The 23041-nt window shown below is 56.9% G+C and overlaps 2 protein-coding genes across 4 annotated transcripts in view; one reads left to right on the top strand and one right to left on the bottom strand.

Annotated features, from left to right (window-relative positions):
• CCDC40 (coiled-coil domain 40 molecular ruler complex subunit) overlaps positions 1-11335 on the bottom strand; it is a gene marked incomplete at both ends in the record, with an annotated part of 37722 nt that extends 26387 nt beyond the window's left edge. Inside the window, 7 exons of the mRNA XM_080826691.1 lie at positions 2365-2584; positions 2659-2742; positions 3545-3738; positions 4732-4873; positions 9161-9664; positions 10081-10144; positions 11307-11335. Of these exons, the coding sequence (XP_080682817.1) occupies positions 2365-2584; positions 2659-2742; positions 3545-3738; positions 4732-4873; positions 9161-9664; positions 10081-10144; positions 11307-11335 (1237 nt within the window). The remainder of the gene's footprint in view (positions 1-2364; positions 2585-2658; positions 2743-3544; positions 3739-4731; positions 4874-9160; positions 9665-10080; positions 10145-11306) is intronic.
• A 1009-nt stretch (positions 11336-12344) lies between these two features.
• TBC1D16 (TBC1 domain family member 16) overlaps positions 12345-23041 on the top strand; it is a 70767-nt gene continuing 60070 nt past the window's right edge. For 2 of the 3 annotated variants that reach the window (XM_080825741.1, XM_080825739.1), the window contains exon 1: positions 12347-12429. The gene's annotated coding sequence lies outside the window, so the exon portion shown is untranslated. Of the gene's footprint in view, positions 12430-23041 lie in introns of all 3 variants that reach the window. The other variant, XM_080825740.1, reaches the window with a different exon arrangement.

Raw genomic sequence — 23041 nt, 5'->3', positions numbered from 1 at the left:
GGGGCAGCATGGGGGCGTCTGTTCTTGTCTCGGTTAGCAGGGGGGACGCGTCTGTGACCAAGAAGCTGGTGGCTTCAGGGAGATCGAAGTCTGACGACGTTTTCAGTTTCTTCAGCGAGGAACCCAGTCCCCAGCGCGGCCGTCTTGAAATGAAGAGCGACGGTCCCTCTGGATCGTCTTCACTCCCTGGGCTGCTCCTTGACGGACAGCCTGTCTGTTCCTCGCCAGGTTCGCCCAAGTTGATTGGCGTCTTGGTCATTTCAGAAGCGGAGTTTTTTTATCTATCAGGCCAACTTCCTTCCTTTTTTTGGCACAGGTTTCAGCTATTTTACTGAATTAACTCCCTCCTCCTGCTTCGTTTGATTTCCCGTCTTGTTAATGAGGACGACGCGCGGAGCGGAGTTTCATCCGAGCAGCGCCGACCCTGTCGTTTATGTTTGTACCTGTGATTCTTGGCCCCGGATGCACATTAGAATAATCTGGAAGGCTTCAAAAAACAAAAACAAAACCAAGGAAAGAAACACAAGATCCTGGCCCTTGGCAGGACCGCTCCACGGGGGACGGAGGGTGTGGGCCTGGCTGTGTGGCCTGGTGACCGAGTCGCCCTGGGCTTCTGCCGGGGCCAGCGGGTTGCTCTCCGCCTGCCGCAGTCCGATTGTGTCCGGCCTGGAAGCCAACAGCATTTTTTCCTTTAGCTTTGGAGTCTGAAAGTCTCACCAGCTGTGTCTAGGCGTGTTCATTCTGGTTTCCAGCTGTCGGGTCCCCGGGCGCGTTTGTATCCCAGGAATTACCTGTGCTGAGCTTGCGCAGATGTTCTCCTCTGATGTGGCCCGAGAGTGCCCTTGACCTCCTGGGACTTCGTCTGATGGGCGTCCGCGGTCCCAGACCTCACACCCATGTCCTGTATCTTCTTCTCAAAACGTCAACCGCTTGGGGTTTTCACTCTGAATTTGGGGAAGAATTCCTCAAAATGGCCTTTTGGTTTTCAAGTTCAGTTTTCCGCAGTAACCCTCTGTCTGTTTAGTGACTTTTGTTCGTTCTGGAGGAGGGATATTTTATTTAATTCCAAGCATCCTTTTTCCTAATGGTCCGCTCTCGTTTTACTGCTGGGACGTCCTCTACAATCTCACGCTCTCTTGTTTTTCCGTGTCAGGCCTGTGCCTGTGGATGCGTCCACTCTATCTGTCCAGCCCCATCCCCTGGAACCTGGGGGTGCTGCCGAGCACTCAGGTTTTGATGGGAAGTTTCAGGGACTCCCTCCCAGGGGAGGTGTGCGGTCGTGGACGTTGTCCCATGGAAAACCCCATGTTTCCAGGCGGCGGCAGCACCGACGTCCCTAGCACTTGGAAGGGAGAGTGGGGGATGTTTCTGGAATCCTTGCTTGGTTGACAGCATCTGTTTGCGTGTCCTGGTGACCTCCAGAAAGGACACAAAGTCCAAGAAGATGTCTGCCTCTCTCCAGAAGCCTGGCTCCACTGAGGGGCACTGGCGTGGACCATGTGGGGGGCCGTGCCCTCTTTGGGCCGGTCTAAATTCTGTCCCCGTGGAGCCCGCAATTCTTTATTGCTTTTACACGAATGTCGGGTTCTTCTCTTTTCAGTACTTTTTGTTGATTTGGTGCCCTTCAGGGAGGGTGCTTGATAAAGGAGCTCTCAGCCCGACTCGGTCAATCCAGAAAGTTCTGCATTGCTCGGGGTCTGAAATGCCTCCCTGCAGCCACACGTGGGGTGTCCGTGTGGTTCTGTTTTCTCCCAGATCTGTGTCGTTTTCCCTATTGTGGTAACCACACGCAGTGGATAAACCAACTTGGATCAAAAAAGCCCCACAGACCGAAATAGTCACGGCAGAGCCAGCAAAATGGGGGTTCACGGGGCCGAGAGCCCGGCCCGTGCAGGGGTGGGGGTGTTTGACTAGGAAGAGCCCTATTGTCTCATCTGGTCCCAAGCCTCCCGGTATTGCCGGCATCAGCCACGCAGGGGGCCACCGCTGCCACTGGGCTGCCGCCATCCCGTGGGCCACTGGCTGGCTTGGGTAAGACGCTGTGCTTGGGGTTGGGCTCACTCCTGTGTTCCGCTTATTTAAACCCTGCCCACCCCCCACCGCCTGCCAGCCTCTTCCCCTTTTGACCCGGTCCGCTTTCCTAGCGGCTTGGCCCCATCAGGTGCCATTCAAGACCGCTGCCTTCTCTCCCTGAAAGGCTGGGAACTCACGGAGGTGGGAGGACGGGACCACACCGTGTTTTCTGGATGCCCCGTGACGGCACGCAGGGATGCCTTTCGGGGATGAGCTCCCCGTGGGGGCGTGATCCGGGCGGCTGGAGAGGGCACCCGGGGACACGGGTCTGCGCGGGACCCCCAGCCTTACGCTTTTTGCGCTCGTTGTCGGCGGCCTCGCAGGTCCTGGTGTAGAGCAGGCGCGCGGTCTGCAGCTCCTCCTCCCTCTGCCGCCGGGCGCAGGCCGCCGTCGAGTGCAGGTCGTGGTTCCTCTCCAGCTGCATCTGCAGCTGGGCCAGGTGCTGCTGGACCCCGTAGAGATCCATGCCCAGCTCCTGCCGCTGCACTCGGCTTTGCTTGGTGGCCACGCTCTGCGGCGGGGAGAGAACCGGGTCACGGGAGGGAGGCGCGCAGCTGCGCGGGAGGCCGGACGGGCGCTACGCACCAGCTCCTGGAGCTCCAGCTTCAGATTCTCTATCTGACGGTTGAGGTGGTTCTTCAGCGCGGCCTGGAACCTCACCATCAGGGGCTAAAACAACGGAGAAGGAGCCTGGTGACCCGTCCGCCCAAGCAGGGCCCCGTCTAAGCCGCCAGAGCTCTCCCCGGGGGTGCAGAGGACTTCCGGGCTGGGGGCGCCCCACTTCTGCCCAGGACACGTGCCAGCGGCCCCAGACTAAGGGCCCCCATGGTCCGGTCCCAGGCGCTGAAGGCCTGAGTGCGCATTTTGGCACAAAGGCAGAGTGAGCTGGGGCAGTGGTCCTGGTTTCTCCCGGGGGTGAGAGGGTGGGGCGAGCACGGTTGGAGCTCTGAGCAACGGCCCATCTTTCCCACCGGGAGCACCCCAGGGAGAACCCGGCTTTCCAAAAGGGCTCAGCCCATCAGGATTCGCCTTCCCCGCTTTCCGGCGGGGGGGGCGCGGGACCTCACAAGCTGGGGGGTGTGCCCCAAGCAGGGGCTTGGAACCGGGGTGACTGCGCCCCCACCCAGCCTCCTGGATGTCTGCAGACATTTTGGGCTTCACGGCTAAGGTGCAGGGGCGCTCCTGGCGTCCAGCGGGTGGAGCCAGAGGTCCTGCCCAGGATAGCCCAACCCCAGAGAGTGACCAGGTCCCCGTGTCAGCAGTGCCAACTCCGAGGACTGCTGATTCTGGGCTAATGCATGGAAAGGGGGAGAGAGTTCACAGAGCGGTTTTGCCCGGTGGGTGAGGGCGCCGCGGGGCAGGAGCTGGGCGTGGGGTGCGGGGGCAGCGGCCAGCTCAGCTGCGGGTCGGGGGGTGTCTCTGGTCGCGCTCCGCGTCAGGGCACCAGCAGGGCCGGGGAGCACGTGCTTACGTGGTCGGGGTCCAGAACCACCAGCTGCTGTCCGTCTTCCTCGGCCTCGTCACTCCCCTCCGACTCCATTCTCTCCAGAGGCTCCTCTTCGCCGGTGCTCAGCGCCTGGATCCGGTCCAGGAAGGCGGGGACGGCTTCTCTCTGGGGCTGTGTACCGGGCGTCTCTGGGGGGACACCTGGGGGCACAGTGAGCACTACTGAGGGGTTGATGCAGTGGCTAATGAGGTCACTTTGCTGGTGCTGTCCGAGGACGCTGGTTTCCAACCGCGGGCAACACCACGGAAAAGAAAAAGACAAGGCATCTCATGGGTTAGGGCTCGGAGGTGGGCTTACAGCGTCTTCCGTTCTGAATCTTCTATTCGTTGGTTTAACATGTTCCATAGGAAGGATCGCATTTCAAAGGTGATGCATATGACCTTTACTATATTCCAAGAAGGAAATCTGTTTCGTAGATACTTTTTAGACGCAAATAGTGAAGGGGAAGGTGGCTTCTTACTGATGGGCTACACTGGTTTTATTTTTTTAATGGGAAACTGTTGATGAGATTGAAAAGAAGTATCAGTAAGGCTCTAGTTCCAGCTTTCCGATCTGCCGGAGCTGGTGAGATCCTGTTCTGTTTTTAACTCGTTCGGGTTTGCGCTGTCCTCACGTCCCTGTGAGTGGTGAGAAGCTTTATTGGTTGGACCATCCATGCTCATGTATCATGAGGAATAAGAAACACCCTGGTCTATTTTCCCACGTTCACAACACGGGGATACGGGATGGGGTGTGCCGAGCGACCTTGGAGACTCAGCAAACATGCAGACTTAGGGGTGTTGATGCCAAGCCCCTCTGTGAGACCGGGAGGCTGGGAGGGGTGGCATCGGGGGCTGTGGTCTGGGATGTCATCGGCTCTCTCAGTCAAGGTCTGGTTCTGCTGTGTACTTGGGGAGGTCACTAAATGACTCTCAGGGTCTTTGTAAAATAGGAGAAAGGTTCCTACCTCATTGGGTTACTGTAAGGGTCAAGTGAGAGGAGACAGAACGAACGCTCTGTAAACATTATCCCCATCTGTTAATGACAGTTGTATCTTTCAGCTCGCAGCCGAATGGGAAACGAGGTAGCAGACGATGAACGAGTGGTACCCCCTGCCCAGACGGGGAGGGAAGGGGCTCATCCCGCGGGCAGGACAGCCCCCGGCGCGGTACCTGGCTCCTGCAGGCAGGCCTCCTCCGTGCTCACGAGCAGCTCCTCCGAGTCCGAGGACGTGATGCTGCTTCCCTGGCTCAGTCGGAGGCGGTGCCGCAGCCTCAGAGGAGACACCTGCCCCAGCCCTTCACTGGTCTTCTTCTAGAGCAAGAACGACCAAACCTAAATCAACGAGGCCTTAATCGGGACCGAAAAGTTATTTGATTTTGATCTACTGCAGCGTTCAAACTTCAACATCACTGCCGAAGCAGTACAACGCGGCCGGTGAAGCGTCTGCCTCCGGCGCAGGTCCTGACCCGGGGGTCCTGGGATCTGGCCCCGCATCGGGCTCCTGCTCCGTGGTGAGTCTGCCTCTCCCTCTCCCTCTCACGCCTCCCCTGCTTGTGTGCTTGCTCTCGCTCTCCCCCAAATAAATAAATAAAATCTTAAAAAAAAAATAAAGACAGAAAACCATTCGGACAGAAAGATGATTTGGCTTTTACAAAACAGAAACACCGACCCGCCCCCACCCGACACAATTCGGGGACGGTCTCTGCCTGTCTCTCTCGATCTACAGCAAATCATCAGTGAGGAAGCATGGGCACGCCGTGCATGGGTTTCTCTACTCCCCAGTGCTGATCTCCCTAAGGATGGTAAGCAACATCTCTGAGCAGCCTCTTTGTAAAAGGATGCTGGAAAGCCTCCGCCCCGGGCAAGTGCCTCCCAAAAAGGCTGTTTCTACTTCTCCTTTTGCAAAATATTTCAATTTAGGGACATTTTGTGTTTTTTTTTGTTGTTTTGTTTTTTAAGCAGGCTCCCCACCCAGGGTAAAGCCTATCACGGGGCTGGAACTCACGACCCGGAGAACAACGGAGCCGAGGTCAAGGGTCAGACGCTTAACAGATGGAGCCACCTGCGCGCCCCTGGGTTAGGGACATTTTGATAAGAAAACACCTTCTCTTGCTCAAAGTGCCTGTCTCCGTTTTAGCTTTAAAGGAGACTCTGGGGGCGCCTGGGTGGCTCAGTGGGTTAAAGCCTCTGCCTTCAGCTCAGGTCATGATCCCAGGGTCCTGGGATCGAGTCCCACATCGGGCTCTCTGCCCAGCCGTGAGCCTGCTTCCCTTCCTCTCTCTCTGCCTACCTGTGATCTCTGTCTGTCAAATTAAATAAAATCTTTAAAAAAAAAAAAAAAGAGACTCTGGCGATGATTACTGTGGACAGTAGTTACCGCTGGTGGCGATCCGGCCGTGCACGACGCTATGAGGCAGGTAGCCGTCCCCTCAGTTCCCCGAGGCGAAGCAGCCTCACAGAACTAAAGACCTTGCCTGAAGTGCACACACGCGGCCAAGGGCAGGTTCGGAGCCGGGACGCCTCAACCCCGAGTTCCTGCTCTTTCGAATACTTCCTCAGATGCTGCTGCTTCTAGAAACCATCTCTCAGGCAGCCAGAACCATAATGACAGGACGGGGGGCCCAGAGTCAAAAGCCTGCCTCGGGGGTGTCCAGAAAGGGCTTCTCCTACTAAGAAATCCATGAGGCTCCCCCCCACACCGAGACACACAGCAGCCCCCCTCTGCAATTCCGGGTCCTTCAGAAGACGGAGCACCAGCCGGAAGGATGGGAAGTGGGGCGCTCCCTCAGGCTTGTCTCCGCCCCTCTGGCTGATCACCTTTGGAAACTGCTTCCCAGTGAGTTTTCTAGAAATGAGACCCAAGGATGGAAACTAGGTTTGTAGCTCAAGAAGTGACCTACACTTCCAATCTCCTGGACATCGCACAAGGTGAAGACCGTTGTTATTGGAGCTTAATTAGCAGTCGTTAGATCATGTTACTCTCCGAAGTTATGAATGCTTTGGGCTCACCATGTGGGGTGGGATCAGGGCTTTGTGGTTCAGGATGGGGGGTTCGGAGGAAGAGCAACCATCACAGCTGTGTGACTCTGGGCAGGGAATCCGTCCACCCGAGTCCTCATCTGGAGGACAGGTGACAGGCCTGGGCCTGATGACAAGAGTCCCCACCGAGGACAGCCTGGCACAGAGTCAGAGCCCAAATATTTGGGGGCTGGCCTGGGCGGGGTTGGCCCAACAGGGACCAGGGCAGCCCAGTGTGGGGGTGTCTGGGTTCAGGTGTGGTGAGGAGAGTCCACTTGGGGGTGGAGAAATGCCGTGGAGGTTCCATCCGGGGGACTGGTCAAATCACTAAATGCATTGGGGAGAACGGGACTAGCCTTCTCATTGCTGGAGAAAGGACTTGGAAATATGGAAGGGGAGGATGCTGAGAGGAGCCCACTCAGCGGTGAGCTGTGTTAGAGTGGGGTTGGCGTGAGATGTGTGTGTGTGGTATGTACGGTGTGTGTGGTGTGGGGTGTGTGTGCGTGCGTGTGTGTGTGTGTGTGTGTGTGCGCACTCGCAGTGTGGATGATACTGAGAGAGCCTGGGGACGCTGACATCTTAGTGGCAGTGAGATTACCTACCTACTCAAATCATGACTTCTAAATTTTATTTTCCATGAAAGGAAACCAGGCTTCTGGAGAAGCGTCTGATTCTAGGGCCGGTGGTCTGTGCCAAGAATGAGAAAACATTCCAAGGATGATGGCAGTTAAAACAAAGAGTGACCCCGGTTGTGTCAGGAGGACACAAAGACCAATTCAGACGGGCTCTCACCAGCCATACTGGGGATAATTTCTATTCAGTGTTGTACTAGAAGTTCTAGCCATTGTAAGAAGGCAAGAAAAAGATATGAAGGGCATCCGGATTGGAGAGGAAGAAGTTAAACCCCCTTTATTCACAGAGACCATGATGATCTTTGTGAAAAATCCTATGATTCTACCAAAAAAAGAGCTACCAGCACCAACAAGCGTGTTTAGCAGTGTTGCTGAATGTAAGACCAATATACAAAATCAGTTCTATTTCTACATACAGCATAGCACTCTGCACAAGACAGCGGCAAACAACTGGAAGCCATTTCCAATGGCATCAACCGTGAAAATAGTCAGGAATAAATCTGACCCAAGATGGGCCTAAACACGTGCTGAGAGGAAGACAAACTCCTAACAATATGGTGGTGGTTTGTTGTGATTTTTCCCCTTCGTTTGAAACACTCACTTTTCCTATCTTTAACCAAGAGAGCACCTTCCCACGCCATCTTTCTTAACTGCATGCGGGTGTAGGGCAACTTCCCAGTGGAGAAGGCGGGCTCTTCTCACCCAAGGGCTCAACAGCCTCATTGGTAATGGCACAAACAACAGTCAGCGAACCACCTCAGAGGACATAAGGAGGAGAACCAGCCTCCCTCTGGGACCCAATGGTCATATGACCCCAAGGGAGCATTACCTAGATCACATCAAGAGGAAAACCAGGCAAATGCAACCTGAGAACCACCTTCAAGATGGCTGACTGGTGACCTTTAGAAGTGCCAAGGTCATTGAAGTCAAGGAAAGATTATGACCTAAGAGAGGGGACGGCTAAAGGCAACATGTGATTTGGAACTGTATGTCTGCTATAAAAGGACCCTTGGTGAATGAGGTGAGGCCTGAGAGTTATTTGGTAATGTAGTGAAATTTCCTGATTTTAATAGTGATATTTTGGTTGATTGTGGGAAGCATTCTGGGAAGCATAATTTACTCTCCAAGGCTTAAAAAAATAAAACAGGTCTTCCAATCACACTTCAACTGTTCTATAAGCCCATGCTTGTTTCAAAGTAATAAAAAAAAGAATATTATAAGATCATACCTCTTGTCATCATAATCATGATTACCCCAAATGCACTGTCTCATAAGGTAAGCAGCAGCAACAGGTGGTTATATAAATTAAAATTAATTAGAATCCTCATTAAAAATTCAGTTCCTGGGGCTCCCGGGTGGCTCAGCTGGTTGGGCAACTGCCTTTGACTCTGGTCATGATCCCAGGGTCCCGGGATCAGGCCCCATGTCGGGCTCCTTACTCTGGGGGGGAGCCTGTTTCTCCCTCTCCCTCTGTCTGCTACTCTTCCAGCTTGTGCTTTCTCTCTCTCTGTGTCAAATAACTAAATAAAATGTTTAAAAAAATTTAAAAAAATTTTTTAAAAAACCAGTTCCTCCTTCTCCCAGGCCACATTTCAAGTGCTCTGTAGCCCCTTGGGACTGGTGGCTGCCATGTTGGACAGCAAAGATGCAGAGCATTTCCATCACCATGGAAAGTTTCACTGGACGGCGCTCTGGAGACCAGAAACCTGGTTGCCCTGACATGGGATATTCCCTACCTTGGGTCTGGGGACACCAAAGAAAGATCCAGAAACTCTTGGCATTCAAAAGTGGGTCCTGAGACCTCGGTTTGCTGAGAAATTTCTAATAGGGATTGCAATTTGTTTTTATGACGTGCCTCGTTATGTTAAAACATGAACATAACACTACAGGACGACAAACCACAAAGGCAATCAAACACTTTCATGAAATCGACCTCAGGGTCACTCACCGATCTGCTGGTCCCGGCTCCAGAAGCATCCCCGCCTACTGGCCCGGAGGAGTCTACTACCTGCCGGGATGGCTGCGTGGAGATGTCCCTCAGATCTCTGGATTCCGATGGCCGGGCGGATTCTCTGTCTTCGGGAACACCTTCCCCGCTTACGTGCTCATGCCACGAGCTGGGGCCTGCTTCCTCTTGGGGCACCTCCCCAGTACCCTCTTCTGAAGGAGCCGGATCTAAGGAACTGACTCTCCCTTCAGGGGAAGGGGCTTCCGTATCAGACTCGAATTCCCCTTCAGATTCAAATTCGACTTCATCCCCTTCAAATTCGAATTCCTCTTCCCTTTCTCCTTCTCCATCAATTTCCACTTCTTCAGCTTCCACTTCCCCCTCAATTTCGATTTCTCCTTCCCTTGGGACTTCCCCAGGGGCCGTGATCTCCTCTTCAGAGAGCTCTGTGGCACCGGCAGCCTCATCAGTGTTTTGGTCACTGGTCTTCCCTGTGGGTGATACCTGGAGATTTGTGGCAGGAAAAAGAAAAACCAGGAAACACAGTCAAAGGTCCTGTGAAGTTCTGTTCGTAACGGCACAATCACCCTGGTGGGGAACTCGCGTCCGCACACGTCCGTGTCCCCGGGAGAGTCTGCTCCGAGTTCTGTCTGTTCTCTACAGCGTTTGTGAGGTTCTGCATCCTTCCTGGCGGAACTCAGGTTCTGAAACCCTCGGGTGATCTGAGTAGGGAACGCAGGACAACCCAGAGAGCCACCAGCACTTAAGAATGGGGAGAGGAAAAGGAGCTTCTCTGCAGAGGGACTGAGTCTGCTCTGGGCAAGGTACAGGATCACGGTGCAGTTTTCTTGAGCCACTCTTAACTCCTTAACCCCCAGTAAAGACAAACCCAGCACAGCCTACCCCACGGGGAACTTTACCCTGTCGCCTTCATGATTCCCGGCCTCCCCGCCTTCAAAAACTGATTCGCCTTCCTGCTGAGACCTAGGGGCAGAAATACAGTTTAACAGTTTCAAAGAACAGTGTTCTTTCCCGCGGCATTGATTATCTCCCGGTGTCTGTCTGTACTATTATGGACCTGTTGATTATCTGCCCCCCTCTGGGCTGTTGGCTGTTTGTCACCAACCCCAGCACTAGATCATGCTTGTCATATGGAGGGAGCGCAGGCCACACAAGAGTTGTTCCATGAATGAATGAAATGGTGGAAACATTCAGAGAACAGCGTCGGTACATTGTAACAGAAAAGTCACCTGAAATATACTTAAACATACTTTCCCCAGCCCAATGGGGCAAAGAAACACAGTGTTTCTGAAAGTTGCACAAAAGGGACAAAGAAGTACAAGAATGTCATGATTTACATTCTTACAATTATTTTTTTCTAATTAAAAATACAAGCTTTCTTTCTTTCTTTTTTTTTAAAGTCAAAGTGATACAGAAATGTGTGACACAGACAATGAAAATCGTCTTCGACTTTCCCTCCCCTTCTCAAGATAACCGCTAGTAATAAAAGAGACTTAAGGGTATCTTCTTGCAAATATTTTTCTATGCATTTAAACACACACACAATTAGAGGTCACCCTCTACATACTGTTGTCCGTTTAGTCTTTTCGTTTAAGGTAACCTGGACCTCTTACACACCTGTATCTTTTTAAAAAAAGGAAACACCGCGGAAACGTCTAAGGTAAAAGGTCCAAGTCTTCAAAAGAGTTTCTGTCCCCGGCCGCGCCCCCGCTCCTGGAGGCCTGGCGGTGGCAGGGGAGGTTGGGGTCCCCGCGGTCAGGAAGCCCCCCGGGATCCTCCGCACGCAGAGACCCCGCGCAGCCCCCAGCCCCCGCGCTTCCTGCTGGCCTACAAGGACGGGAACTCTCCGCAGGCACCGCCGGGCATCGTGGTTGCCGTGGTTACTGCGGGCCGAGCGAGCCGGGTTTCGGGAGCCCAGCGGCCCGAGCGCGGGGACAGAGGGAGAGGACGGGAGCGGACAAAGGGACGGAAGATGAGGAGGGGCGCGCGGGGCTGGGGGTGGCCGGGGAGGCGGGAAAGGCCGGGAGGGCGGGGACGGACCCGGCCGAGGCGCGGGGGCAAGGGCGAGAGGGCGAGGGGGAGGCGTGGAGGCCTCTTGGACGCCCGCGACCCCCGCCCCGCTTACCCGCCGTCCTGGTCACCCGGCTCCGCCATCTCCCGTTGCTAGGCGACGCCGTCAACATCCGGCGGGCGGGGACCACGCGCGGGGCGGGCGAGGGCGGCGCGGCCTCTGCGCCCCGGCTGCGCGCTGGAAACGCGGAGCCGCTTGCTACGTCCGTTCATTAAAACACTGACACAGTCTCCCGTCTCCGCGTCCGAGCTCTGTCCCGCCGGCTCAGGTCCGTAAAGGGCAGCCGTGTCCGCGAGCGTCCAGCCAGCAACTCCGATGCCCCAGGGACAGCGCCGGGCACCCCGGGAACGCGGCCGCTCCGCGCCCCGAAGGTGGCAGGCGGAGGTGGGGGCGCGAGGGGCTCCGGACCCCGGGGGGTCCCAGCCCGGTGCCCGCCCGTCCATCTCCAGACCTGGGGGGCTCGGCGTCCCCTCCGTGGGGCGGAGAAGGGATGCTCAGTGGCTTTTTGTGGGCGAAGATCCCTGCTTACCCCCAAACGGAGAGGGCAGGACAGAGAGGCGAGCGCTCACGTGAAGCGTCCCAGGGGTCCTGTGTTCCCTGCGGGGGTGGCCGGGGCGGGGGCTGCCATCCGCGCCCAAGTCCCGGGACCCTGGATTAGGGGCACAGGGGGCTTGGTCCGAGGCGAAAGGTGACTGGGACAGGGTAGGGGCGAAACTAGGGGTTGGGGGGGGGCTCGGCGGGGAATGGGGTTGGGCCCCGGGCGGGGTTGGGGTCCGGGTTGGGCGGGGTCTGGGCTGGGCCGGTTGGGCAGGGTCGGGTTCGGGTCCCGGTCCGGGTCCGGGTCCGGGTTGCGGTCCGGGTCGCAGTCCGGGTCGGATCAGAGGCCGGGTTAGGCCCGAGGCCGGTTTGGGGTCGGGATGGGCCCGGGTCCGGGTTGGAGTCCCGGCGGGGCCAGGCACCGGGTGGGCCCGGGGGCCGGTTTAGGGGCCGGTTTAGGGTCTGGACGCGCCGGGGCGGGCCGGGGCGGGCCCGGTGGAGCCGGGGGCGGGCCGGGGGCCGGGCCTCGCCGCGCGTCCCCGCCCCGCCGCGCCTCACTGGCGGCGGCGGCGACGGCGGCGGCGGCGGCGGCGGCGGCTCCGGGACCCGCCGCGAATCCGGCCCCCGCTGCGGGACCCGGGTGGGTATCGGGGTCCCGGAGGGGGCCGCGCGGGCGGGGGCCGCGAGCCGGGGGTGGGGAGCGGGCGGCGCCCCCTCCGCGGGGACGGGGCGGGGGCGCGCGCGGGGCGCTGGGCCTGGCGCGGCGGGGCCCGGGAGGAGCCGGGGTCCGGCCGCAGGCGCGGGAGGCGCGGGGCCCGGGCGCGAGCGGGACGGCGTGGGAGCCCTGCGGCTCGAGCGGACGCGCCCGGGACCCCCTCCGCGGCGGGTGCGGGCGCCCGGGCCGGGAGCGGACCTGATCCGGGGAGACGCCGTGCCCGCCTGCGTGGAGCCGTGGACCCGAGAACTTGCGGTCTTTGTCTCGATCGTCAGAGCACGCGAGGGAGAACTTGGAGGGGCCGCCGTGTGCCGACGCGGCCCCCGAAGTGCGCTCCCGGCCCGGCGGCGCGCTCCCGGCCTTGCGCGGCCTTGGGGTCGGCGGTCCGGCTGGAGGAGCCGCGCGTCGGGAAACGCACGTCCCCCAGGCCCGGGCTCTTCCCCCTTGTTTCACTTGAAAAAAGAAAGAAAGAAAGAGTAGAAAAAAGGAGAAGGGAAAAAAAAAATAGGCAATTGAAGACGGCTAAATATACGCGCAGGAGCCCTGCCAGAAGCCGGTGGATTTGAAATCCTGGTATCCCACACTCGGAAGCTGGTGTCGTATGTTGGCCACGATCTAGTTCAGATTCTCTTCCGAGAGGGAGAACGACATAGCACGTTCTGATGCCCGCTCGGAAGTTTGTCCTCCCGCCCCACCGGGTTCCTAGGAGGAGCGGGGCTGGTCGCTCCCCTCCCTCACACGCGCCCCCTCCCACACTGGTCTTACCAATTTCTTTTTGTTTATTTGTTTTTTAACCACCTGCAAGGCCCAAGTTTTTGTGTCCGGAAGAAAGGGAGACACGGGTCTCAGAAACCGCCATGTGGGGTGGGTGCCGAAGGCCAGAGCCCAGAAGTCCATTCCCAATCTGCCAATGGGTAGATTAGAGAACTTTTAAGAATCTGTGTTGTCAGGTTTAGAAATTCCTCGGTTGAAATATTAATTGATTAGTGACTCCTGAAGGCTTTGAAGACCACGGAAACTTTTGCAAAGAAAGGATTATTGAAGCGCTCTTGGCTGGTAGCAGTAACTGGGGAGCTGAGCAGCTGCCCTGTGTTGGTACCGGGAGGCAGGGGGATGCTGAGTGCCGTTTTTACGTGTTCTGTGGCACTTCTTGGCGTGTGGCTTGTTGATGGTGGGCAAAATCTCAGGACATGGCAGGTGAAAGTTCTTATCAGGGGAGTTTTAAAACCCTCCGGCGATGATGGTTGCTGTGTATATACTTTCTGATTATTACGCATGAACTCACTTAGCCCCCAAAACAAGCCCATAAAGTCAGGAGTGAGGTTATCCCCATAACAGAGGGGAACCCTGGGCCTTAGGGATGTAAGTTCCCCAAGTTCATGCCCCAAGGACAGAACCAAGTTTGTGCATCCTTGGGCTCAGGATGCCGCAGCCCCGGAAAAGGCTGTGCACGCTGCCTCCTCCCTTGGAAGGGGTGCCTGCCATTCGCGTGCACATGCTCTTCCCAACCCCTCTTTTTGCAGACAGGAGAACACGGTTCGTTCTGCCTGATGAGTCATAAAAAAGCAAGGGAGTGGGAACTAATCCCATGTCACCACGAGCGGCTAGCATCAGTTCTCTTTCGTGCAGAAAGAGCCTTCCGGGGACTCGGATAAAGATATCTGAGAAGGCAGCCGTTGGGTTTCTGGAGCCTACCTGCTCGCACAGGCTTCTCAGCCCTGGTTTGGGGTGGCTCCGTGCTGTGGCTAAAGCGTGGCCCCCAAAGTGAACTGCTGGGTTCAGACGCCAGCCCTGGTACACGGTACCGACCGCATTCCTCCGTGTCTTGGCCTCTCAGTCTTTGCATGAAGATCGTTGTACCCACGTCACGGGCAATGGTCATCCTGAGGACCTAGTGCCTGGCGCATACTAAGCATTATACTTTGTAACAAAATGTTGTCGATGACCATCCGTTGGATTGTTCACAGTTAGCAAATTGGTAAAAACATTTTTTAAAAATATTTTATTTATTTATTTGAGAGACAGAGATCACAACTAGGCAGAGAAGCAGGCGGAGAGAGAGGAGGAAGCAGGCTCCCTGCTGAGCAGAGAGCCCGATGTGGGGCTCGATCCCAAGACCCTGGGATCATGACCTGAGCCGAAGGCAGAGGCTTTAACCCACTGAGCCACCCAGGCGCCCCATGGTAAAAACATTTTGATGTTGTTTCTTAATTCCTCGTGTGTGTGGTGCCTCAGGCAGAAGCTGATCTGTACGGCCCCGGAATTCACTGCGTGGGTATAGTGACACTCTTTGCTTCGTAACTTCGCGGGGCGCTGGGTCCCACAGGCTGTTCCCCGGGACCAGGGCACCCAGGCTATCCGGCAGCGCAGACTCAGCTCGAGATTTGTCCACCGCCCCCTCCTCCCCAGCGGCGGGACCCCGAATTTCTCACAGGCCTGAATCTTCTCATGTAAGATTAGCCACGTAGTTTCACACCGTGGGGACAGCGTGGGGAGGACGGGCTTACGGCTGCGCAGTGAGGCAAGTGTAGCAGCTGGGGCCCGGGTGGGTTTTACTGATGAACATTGTATTTCTACAAAACTGGTGAACGTCGATGAGCCTGGCGCACAGACTTGAAAGCAGGAGTCTGCCGTCTCCCCTCCCCCCAGATTCAGGGATATAGTCCAGGAGATCTTTTCCCTTTCACTTTAGTGGTGGGGTGTGTGTGTGTGTGTGTGTGTGTGTGTGTGCTTGAGGGTTTTTATTTATTTATTCATGAGAGACAGAGAGAGAGAGGCAGAGAGGGGGGAAGCAGGCTCCCCGCGGCTGGGAGCCCCAGGCGGGACTCGATCCCAGGACCCTGAGATCATGTCCTGAGCTGAAGGCAGATGCTTCCCTGACTGAGCCACCCAGGCGCCCAGGGGTGGTCGTTTATTTATTTATTTATTTGCTCTTGACCACCTGTGCGTCCTTGGGCACTGGGTCTTGGGTCACTAAGAAATCTGTTTTGATGAGCTGTCCCGTGATGTCCGATCTGAAGTGTATCTTTTACTGCGTCTTCTGACCTGATGGAGCCCTCAGGGAGGAGCGAGGTCTGGCCGCGTGAAGCCCCGGTGAGATGCTCCCCAAGTCCTCACCCAGCGGAGCAGCGAGCTCTTGCTGACCCTCGGACGGCCCGTCTGTCCAGGTGTTTAAAGGTGACGCACGTGACGAGCCCCCCGGAGGGGCCCACCTGGCCGCGGGTGCACAGGCGCGGCGTCTGTGTCTTCTCCCTGCTCTGTCCGGGTCGGTCGCGGCAGGAACCACCGCAGTAGCCCGCGTCGGCCCTGGTTTGAGCGCTTGGCTTTACGTGCTGGTTTTCCGCCCTGAGTGACCCGGAACGCCCGCGTCTGGTAAACTGGTCGTTCCACCTCTGTCTTTCCGAAGTTGGGGCCAAGGGCGGACGTAACAGAAGTCATTTTATGCTTTCATTTGTCAAGTTCTGTAACTAAAATCTTAGGGGAACCATAGGGACGTCAGGTGCACCGACCCCACCGTCGGGTCGCTGGGTGGCTTCCGGCAGGTTTGCCCCTTCCCTTGCTTTTTTGGGTCCAGTCCTGCCTTGTTCCTCGATCCTGGCTCCTGTCTAAGGTCAGTTTCACCTCCCAGGCCCTCCTTTCCTGGCTCTTTGGGGAGGAAATAGTGTTTTGGTATTTGCTGTCAAGGGGGCACAAGCAGCACACAACCTCCCGAGGGAGAGGCGGAGGCCTTGGGGTTTTCCAGGGAGTAGGTGATAATCAAAGTGACAGCTGGGCGGCCGAAAGAGGGAAGTCACAGCGACGCTGGCCGCCCACTCCCCCTCCTGTTTCTGTGACTGTCTTGTCCTTACGGCCTCTCAAAGGCCCTTTCCCAGGTGACAGTTGGTCCAGGCCTCCAGCCCTGGGGCTTCTGCCCTACACTACGTTCCTTCCTTTTATTTTATTTTTAAGATTTTATTTATTTATTTGTCAGAGAGAGAGAGAGCACAAGCAGGCAGAGGTGGCAGCAGAGGTAGAGAGAGAAGCAGGCTCCCCGCTGAGCAAGGAGCCCGATGCGGGACTCGATCCCAGGACCCTGGGATCATGACCTGAGCCGAAAGCAGCGGCTTAACCCGCTGAGCCACCCAGGTGCCCCTGTTCCTTCATTTTAAATACAAGCTGATTGTCTTGTTCTCCCTTGTAGGCAGAGGCCCCGCCCACAGCGACCCTGTTTTGGGGTGACGGTCTTCTCCATGGGCATCCTGAACGTGACGTATGTGTCGGGAAGACCCTTTTCTTCCATGACGGTCCCGTAACACAAAGGGGAGCACCGCAGGGAGGACGGGCCGTGTTAGCCCACAGGTCTCTTGTCCGCACGATGAGACTTGGAAGACCCAGCTTCCCCAAATCGTGTACCCCAAGGATTGGGTGCCTGAGCCCGTCTACCTGCGGGGTGTAGATCCCCCTCTGAACTGCAGAGCTGGGGTTCCCGGGAAGGACCGCGGCACACATGCCTGGGAGAGAGGGCCGGGGTCTCCTTGGACGGGTGTTAGCAGCAGACGTTGCATGGGAGGAACATGATCCTTGTTTTTGTGTGTCCGGCTCCTGGTTAAATAGCATCGCCTGTTCCCCGCTCTGCGTTGCTCCGGCTTTGGGAGCAAAGCAGGGGAACCGGTTCCTGCCAGCGCCGTGGCAGGGCCTGTTGCTTCTAGCGGCGTGCCCGTGCCGGGGTCGGGGCTGGGCCGTCCCCTGTGGGCCCCATCCCATCGCATGTTCCCTACCGTGTCCAGTGGCCCTCCACCCCTACCTGCCTCCCCCCGCGGTGGTGAGCGGCTGTCAGGATGGCCGTAGGCTCGAGCCTCCGGTCCACAGGAACAGGCAGCCCCTGCTGACAGCCGCATCCCACTGAGCCAGGTGGGCCCGAGGCAGCTGCACCACACAGAGCAGCGAACGGGAGAAGTCAAGCTCCTGCCTCTTAGAGTGGCTGCCGGCTGCCCCATCTGTCTGGTCTTCCTAGGGAGGTTCCGGAAGAGAACTTTGCACCTTTGCTCCTATTTGCTTTTCTGGTTGGCAAATGATGGGGCCCCTTTATGCCAAGACAGGAAACCAGGGCTCTGGGTGGAGGAGGATGCCAAGGGCAGGCACCGGCGTGAGTACGCCCTTTCCTCCCATCTGTCCTGCTGCTCCCACGTGGACATGGGGGCACATGTCCTCCTTTCTTACGGCTCTAGGCCTGTGGTCCCCGTCATATTGTCTAAAAGGTGGTCGCCCTGCATGGGTATTTGACAGCCGGGGGGTGAGTTCGAAGTCCGTGCTGTCCTGTGTCTTTGCCGTGCCATAGTCAGCGGCAGAACGGTTTCCAAAGATGTCCGTGTCCAACTCCTGGGAACCTGGGACTCGGTTAGGGTATGTGGCATTAAGGTCGCTCGCTCATCAGCCGTCCTAGAGATGGAGAGATTGTTCTGGATTATCCAGTGGGACCAGCGTCATCCCAGGGTCCTTAAAAGCAGAAGAAAGGGAAAGACAGTCAGCGTCAGAGCCACGTGCTGGGGTGGGGGGGGCAGAATGGGCACCGTAGCTTTGAAGGTGGAGGGAGGGCCATGAGCCAAGGGCTGTGGGAGGATTCCAGAGTCTGGTAAAGGTAGGGATGCGGATTCTCCCTGGAGGCGGCAGAAGGAGCGCAGCCCTGCCCACACCTTGGTCTGAGCCGGGTGAGCCCTGGTCGGACTCCTGGCCTTCCGAACTGTGAGCTTATTTATTTGGGTTTTCAGCTGTGGAATGTGTGGTGATGTGTAACTTACAGCAGCCACGGGAAACCAACGCGTGTGGGACGGCGGTGCTTTCTGAAGGAAGCAGGAGGGGCGACTTGTGTCTTTTCTAAAGGACGTCATTTCTTCATGTGTTCTGCTCCTTTCTGGCTTCTCAGTGACTTAGGCTCTGTCTCTGGCCAGGACCCCTCGCCCCAGGTATAAATCACCAATTCCTGGGGAACGAATTTTGGGTAATGGATGTCTCCGTTTCACCCCGAAAATATTAGAGGAGGGCCCTGCGCCAGCACCGCCACGCTGGGCTCCACGGCCTCCGCTGCCTCTGGCCCGGGGCTGGTGGCAGGTGCTCCCGGGGCGTCTAGGAGTGAGCGCGGTCGGTGGAGACCGGCTACCCCTTGCCCCTGGCCCCAACCCAGCAGCAGGGCCAGGTCCAAACAGGGGTGTGAGAGAAACACCTGCCCCCTTCCCGGCTGTCCCCTCTCAGCCACCCCCACCCCCTGTCCTGGGTCCCCAGTTTCCCTTCCCCCCGCAGGCTGCTGGCGGCCGAGAACCCGCAGTTCTGGAAGGCGTTGGGAGAGCCACGGGGAGCGGGGAGGGCCTTCTGCGGAGGGAGCTCGGTGTCATGGGCATGTGTGTGTGTTTTGAGGGGAGGCCAAGTTCTGTTCTTTCGAACGACACAATAGCCTATTTGCAGAAATCTGGCCCGACCTCGTGGTCACCATGGCTCAGAGCGGCACAGAGCTCGGCTTGCGATCGTGGCTCCGCAGACGGCTGGAGGCCAGCCCCGCCGTTCTTACTTTATACCTTTTAAAATCACTACTTTTTTTTTTTTTTTTTCCACCCAGAATGATGCTCATTCTGGATCTTGGCTTTCCTCCATCTCCGGCTCTCTGTGCCGACTGCCAGGCTGCCATCGCGGTCCTTTCCGTCAGCAAAAACAAAGCATGTGGATCTTTACTGAAGGTGGCATTCTGGCGGGCACATCCGTCAGGAAGGGGACTTTTCACAGGTGTCCTGGACTCAGGAGCTTATCACCTAAAATCGACAAGACCGACACAGGCGTGACCGTTTCAAAGTGGAAACGTTAAGGGAACGGATCGGAGGAAAATCGTGTTTTTGTCTCCGTCAAGGGTCTACCGTGAGCGGCCTCCCTCTTCACCTCCCACTCTCGGGGTTGGGGGCGGCTCCGGGATGTCGGTACAATGTGCTCTGAGCATCTCGGCTGCTGTTTTGATTTCAGTGAACGCCGAGGCCTTGCTGGGGGGAGCCGGGGAGCTGCTCCCGGCCATGGGCTCCTCTCAGGTCCTTTCTTCCAAGCATGAGCTGATTTCGTGCGTCTCCGGATCTCTGCTGACAGCACTTAACGTGTGTGCTGGTTGTGCTCCTGCCCCCAGCTCTGTCCGAGGTAGAATGAGAAAAAGTCACCCGCGCAGAGACCCCAGACCCACAGGGGCACCTGGCGTTCTCTTTGCTCAGAATCTTGTCCCCGGGAAGACATTCTGGAGCACAGCTTTCTGGTCTACCAGGAGGGGTAGTTCTCTGTGCTCCTCCCACCCCCACGGGACACCAGGTCCCAAAGGTCACAGGCATCAGCTGCTCTGTGGGTCATGAGCGACGCATTCAAGGTCATGGGTCTTGCGGACTCAAGGACAGGAGGAAGATCCCCGTCAGGGCGTGCAGCTCTGGCCAGGCCCCGGTGTTGCTGCTGGCCGTGGCGCTCGGCCTGGACACCCGAGCTCCCTTTGTCACGCTGCTGTCCCTTGTCCTGCCTCTGGCTCCCAGCCCGTCCCCTGCCTCCATCTGCCAGAATCCTCTCTGCCTGGATTCTCCGGGGGCCTGCACTCTGGTCTCCACCCTCTTTTTTAAAATTAAATTTTATTTTTTAGAGCGTTTTAAGCTTACCAAAAGCAGTACAGAGAGCATCTGTACACCCCTCTCCGGGTTTCACTATTACGGTATTTTCCATCCCGGTCAAGGATATACAGCGTGGTGCCCACTCGGGCCATTTTGAAGCGTGCTGTTTCGTGGCTCGGGGCCGTTCACATCCTTGTGCCGCGGGTCCCCGTCCACCCCGGGAATTTTTCATCCTCTTTACCCTGCTCTGCGTCTCCCGCCCAACTTCCCTGTGTGCCGCCTGCAGGGCCCTGTCCCCTTCTCCCTCCCCTCCTGCCCGACCAGCCAGCTCTGCGGGGGACAGGCCTCCCTCCTTCCCTCCCTTCCCGTCCCACCTCGCCTCTGCTCTGTGTCTCGCCATTGCCTCTTTCTGGACCTGTGCCCTGTTCTGGACACCTTGTCCATCTCCAAATTTCCTCTTTTCAAAGGACGCCAGCCACACTGGATTCCGGCCTCTCTAATGGCCTAATTCCAACCTGATCACCTCTGTAAAGACCCATCTCTGAATACAGCCGCATTCCGAGGTGCTGGGGGGGGGGTTGGAGCTTCGACATATGATTTGGGGGTCGGGGGAAGACGCACTCTTAGACTCATTAACGCGTGGGAGAACGCACTTACCTGCGACAGAAGGCAAGACTCCGGCCGCCCCCAGGGGGCATCTTTGCTTTTTCATAAGACACAGAAGATAGGAGCAGACACGCGAACGGTTTCGGATCCTGTGATTTAAGGCACTTGTGTTCTTCTTCGTACTTCTCTGAGCTTGGTGCCTAACTTACAAAAAAAAAAAAAAAAAAAGGCATCCAAAAATAGGTCAAGGGCTCTCTCGGCGAGCAGCGCGGTGGCAGAGGCCGGGAACCGGGTTTCATGTCAATGAAGGCGGCTCACGGCGGAGCAATCGCATTTGGAGAGTGAGTGGAAAGTGTCTGAAGAGGGTGAATATTTGTGGGGCGTTTGACAGCCTGCTGCAGGACACTCTGGGGCCGGAGCTGGGGGGACTGTCCCCTGCCCGCCCAGGTGCCGGGGGTGGGGTGGGAGCTGAACTCTGAGCACAGGGATGAAGGTCTTAGGAGCCAAGTTTCTCTGCTTCCCGAGTGACCCGAACGCTCGGAACCCGTTTCCTCGTTTGCGGAACTTGCATGTAGGAGGTCGCGTGGGCCAGAGTCTCAGGGCGGGAGAGCGTGTGGTCCGCGTCGGGTGTGCGGGGAAAGGCGGGATTGTGAGCGCTTGTGTTTTGGGATGCCCTTCACACCTTCCAGCACATTCTTCTGATTATCCTCTGCGGTGGCCGACGTCTTCCCTGAAGGACGGTTTGGGTTCCAGACTCAGCTGACAGCTGTTTGCAGCCTCGTCTGGGTTAACGAAGGGACACCAGGGGAGACCCCGAGGGAGCCGAGGCTTCGGCCCACAGTGTGGGTCCTGGCTGAGCCGCCCTTAACGCGAAACAGACCCCAGGCTCCAGAGGCCGAGGGGACGTCGGGCAGCTCGTTTCCGCATGGATTATGGGCCGAAACGATCCTGTTTGGGGAATAAGGAGTGAAATGAAGTGTGTTACCAAAATTAATCTTCCTCCTTTCTGTTTACTTTTTAAAATGTGGCTGGGGGGTATTAGCAAACCAGGCAGCGCTGGTCTAGAAAGAAGAGACTCATTTTCTTGTACGGCTCGTGAAGCGACCTTGTCATTCTGGAACGATTCTTGAATGCTAAAAATATTCTGGACAACAGAATCGTCACTAGAATAACAATACTGACAGTTAGTTGCACAGAGGACGTGATACGTAGGGCGTGTGATTGTTTTTTTTTTTAAAGAATTTTATACCGAGGTTGACAGGTGCTGGGGCATGTCTCCAAGTTCAGACAGCAGACCAGTGGGGGCCATAAGGGGTGGCCACCCCCTTGACCTGGGGAGGCCGGGAAGGCTTCCCGGAGAGGCTGGCCTGGAGGCAGGTTGGGTAAGAGAGAGGGGCCGAGTATCCAGAAGGTGGCCTGAGCCAGGGGTCAGCTGTCTGCAGCCCCTGGGCCAAATCAAGCCTTCCGATTGTTTTCTAGTCTTTGAGCTAAGGTTGGGTTTTATATTTTTAAATGATTGGAAAAAACCTAAAAGGAGAATTTTCTGTGAGTCATAGAGATTGGGAGATTCAGGTGAGAGTGTCCGTGTGTCAAGTCTCACTTGACTTCTTCTGGTTCCCATCTGTGGCCGCTGTCACATGGTGGGACTGGCAGCCACGGAGCCTGACGATTACTGTCTGGTCCTTGAAATCAGCTTGCCGCCCCCCGGCCAAGGGGGTTGAGAGTGTTGGCCTGGGGGAAGCCTTCGAGGGGTGGATTCGGGCCCTGGATACGACCACGAGTGGAGTGATGTCTAGGCTTGTGGCTGAGGCAATGAGGGTCCCAGAACCGTGATTTTCAAGGCGATGCCGATATTGGGAACCCCGGTCATTCGGGAGAAGGGCGTGATGGATCTTTCTAGGTAAAGATGTGGACGAGGGAGGGGTGACTTTCAGGCTGGCAGGAAGCCGTTAGAAGAATCTTGGGCTTCGGAGAGTTAGTGATTTTCTGGGGCGATCTGAGAACAGAGTTGAGGGCACGGGAGGGGCCCCCAGAGAGCCGGGGGCTGAGGATCCGGCCTGGAGTTACCCCGCCTGGCCTCGGACAGTGAAGGGCACCCTGAGCCCGAGCCCCCCGCCACCCCACGAGCCTGTGCACACCCTCCAGCAGAAAGAGCCTCACGTAGGGAACCCTGCAGACCAGCTCTGGGTTTGGGGAGAAGCGTCAGAAATGCAGGAGGTTCAAAGAGTTGTCCTGCGGTGAGACAGGACATAAAACTGCGCCGTCTTACTGAGTGGCATTAAGTCCCTTCACACCGCTGTGGGGCCGTCACCACCATCTGTGTCCAGAATATT

The sequence above is a fragment of the Martes martes genome, assembly GCF_963455335.1.
Source record: "Martes martes genome assembly, chromosome: 16".
In the NCBI taxonomy this organism is placed as follows: domain Eukaryota; kingdom Metazoa; phylum Chordata; class Mammalia; order Carnivora; family Mustelidae; genus Martes; species Martes martes.
The sequence above is the reverse complement of the archived record's forward strand: the minus strand, read 5'-3'. Positions and strand labels throughout refer to the sequence as shown.